Source organism: Larimichthys crocea, chromosome XIII (assembly GCF_000972845.2).
Source record: "Larimichthys crocea isolate SSNF chromosome XIII, L_crocea_2.0, whole genome shotgun sequence".
In the NCBI taxonomy this organism is placed as follows: domain Eukaryota; kingdom Metazoa; phylum Chordata; class Actinopteri; family Sciaenidae; genus Larimichthys; species Larimichthys crocea.
This window is the reverse complement of record NC_040023.1, coordinates 27384856-27386464: the sequence shown is the minus strand read 5'-3', so window position 1 is coordinate 27386464 and position 1609 is coordinate 27384856. Positions and strand designations below refer to the sequence as shown.

Genomic DNA, 1609 nt, shown 5'->3' with positions numbered 1-1609 from the left:
GAAAGTGGAAAACTGGCATAGAGGAAGGCTCCACACAGCCAAGCCACTCATCTATTCTGGGCATCCAGAGCCCACAGTAATACTACCAGAGGAGGAAAACAGAGGAGGACATGCCTGTATTATGTGGTGTCCTCTGAGAAACGGGTTCACTCAGGTGTCAGCAAGCTCTAGTGTGTTATGTAACAACATAGTAACATGGATTCATTGCATAGAAACAAGGTTAAATACAGCAAATTGTTATTATTCCACTACTGAAAAAGTACATCTTTAAACATAGAAACAGTGGCAGTTATTGCAAATATCAAGGGAGAAGTAAATGTCATTTCAGTTTTCATTTGTATATTAATCTTTACACAAAACAGAATTGAAAACAAACACAGAGAGAAGACCTTTAACTGAACCCAGGGCTAACCATGTTCACTTTGTGTGTGTAAACCTCTCTGCTGCATGGATTTGATGTCATGTTATTGTAAGAGCCTGCAGATGGTAAACCTACCTGTCACTGTCTTGGTTTTGACCGGGCTGCTGGCGTAGTCTGAGGCCTGATTGGAGGGCTGTTTGGCCAGTGGTGTGCTCCCCACGGATACCTCGTCCTCTCTCCTCTTCCTCTCCAGAGGAACAGAACCTGGAGTCTGCAGTGATATCACAGCATGACAATGTGGCCATGGGAAAAGAAACATACTGTTTTACTGTAACATGAATGCATTCCAACTAAATATGCATTCATTCAATAAAAATGAATAATGAATGAATGAAAAAAGAAATGATTCAAATATTATTCTAATTGCACCAGCATTGTTCTGTGTTAGTAACACCATGATCATAAAGATCGGGAGACACATTGCATAATACAAAGCAAGACAGAAAAGGAGGCAGAGAGAGAAAGAGAAAAGAAAAATGCAATGGAACACAACAGAGGCCTCCAAGACCAACAAGGACTAGTGACAGCTCCCTGTTTTTTTTGAGCAGTCTCCCATGCTGCTGGTAGGCCAAACACACACAGACACACACAACACACAGACATACCCTGGCAGTAAGATGGCTGAAAGACAGAAGAGTGGAAGGTTGGTCTGAAATAAGGAAACCCCATTAGCATCAGCCAGCAGCAGCACTAGGCTATGATGCAGCTGCACAAGGCTGCAGGCCAACCACGTACTGCAGCCTGTGTAAACACACACACACACACACACACACACACACACACACACACACACACACGTTGATGCAGTTGTTTTTCAATGACTGGGTCGGGACCCAAAGGCTGGTTGTGGTAAGATTAAAAATGGGCCCCCAAATTACATTAGTATTTGAAACTACTGACTGAGGTATGAAGCCAAAACCCTTCCTGGGTTTTTGCAACTTAACATAGGGTGAATGAAATACTGAAGGCCAGAAGGTTAGTTTCCTAAAGTCAAGTTTAACTTGAAAATCAAGATCAGGTCTGTTTAAGTTCAAAATACATCCTTAGCGCCTTTAACAACAAATGCATGATAGAAAAAATCTAAACAAAAGTCAAATACTAGAGCAGGGGTCGGCAATTAGCGGCCCGCGGGCCAAAACTGGCCCGCCATCAATTATATCTGGCCCGCTAGATGACGTTGATTTATTT

The 1609-nt window shown here is 42.6% G+C and overlaps 1 protein-coding gene across 5 annotated transcripts in view; it reads right to left on the bottom strand.

Annotated features, from left to right (window-relative positions):
• vps13b (vacuolar protein sorting 13 homolog B) overlaps window positions 1-1609 on the bottom strand; it is a 312301-nt gene that overhangs the window by 183382 nt on the left and 127310 nt on the right. For all 5 annotated transcript variants that reach the window (XM_027286990.1, XM_027286991.1, XM_019256535.2 and 2 more), the window contains exon 21: window positions 497-632. In XM_027286990.1, coding sequence (XP_027142791.1) covers window positions 497-632 — 136 coding nt within the window. The remainder of the gene's footprint in view (window positions 1-496; window positions 633-1609) is intronic.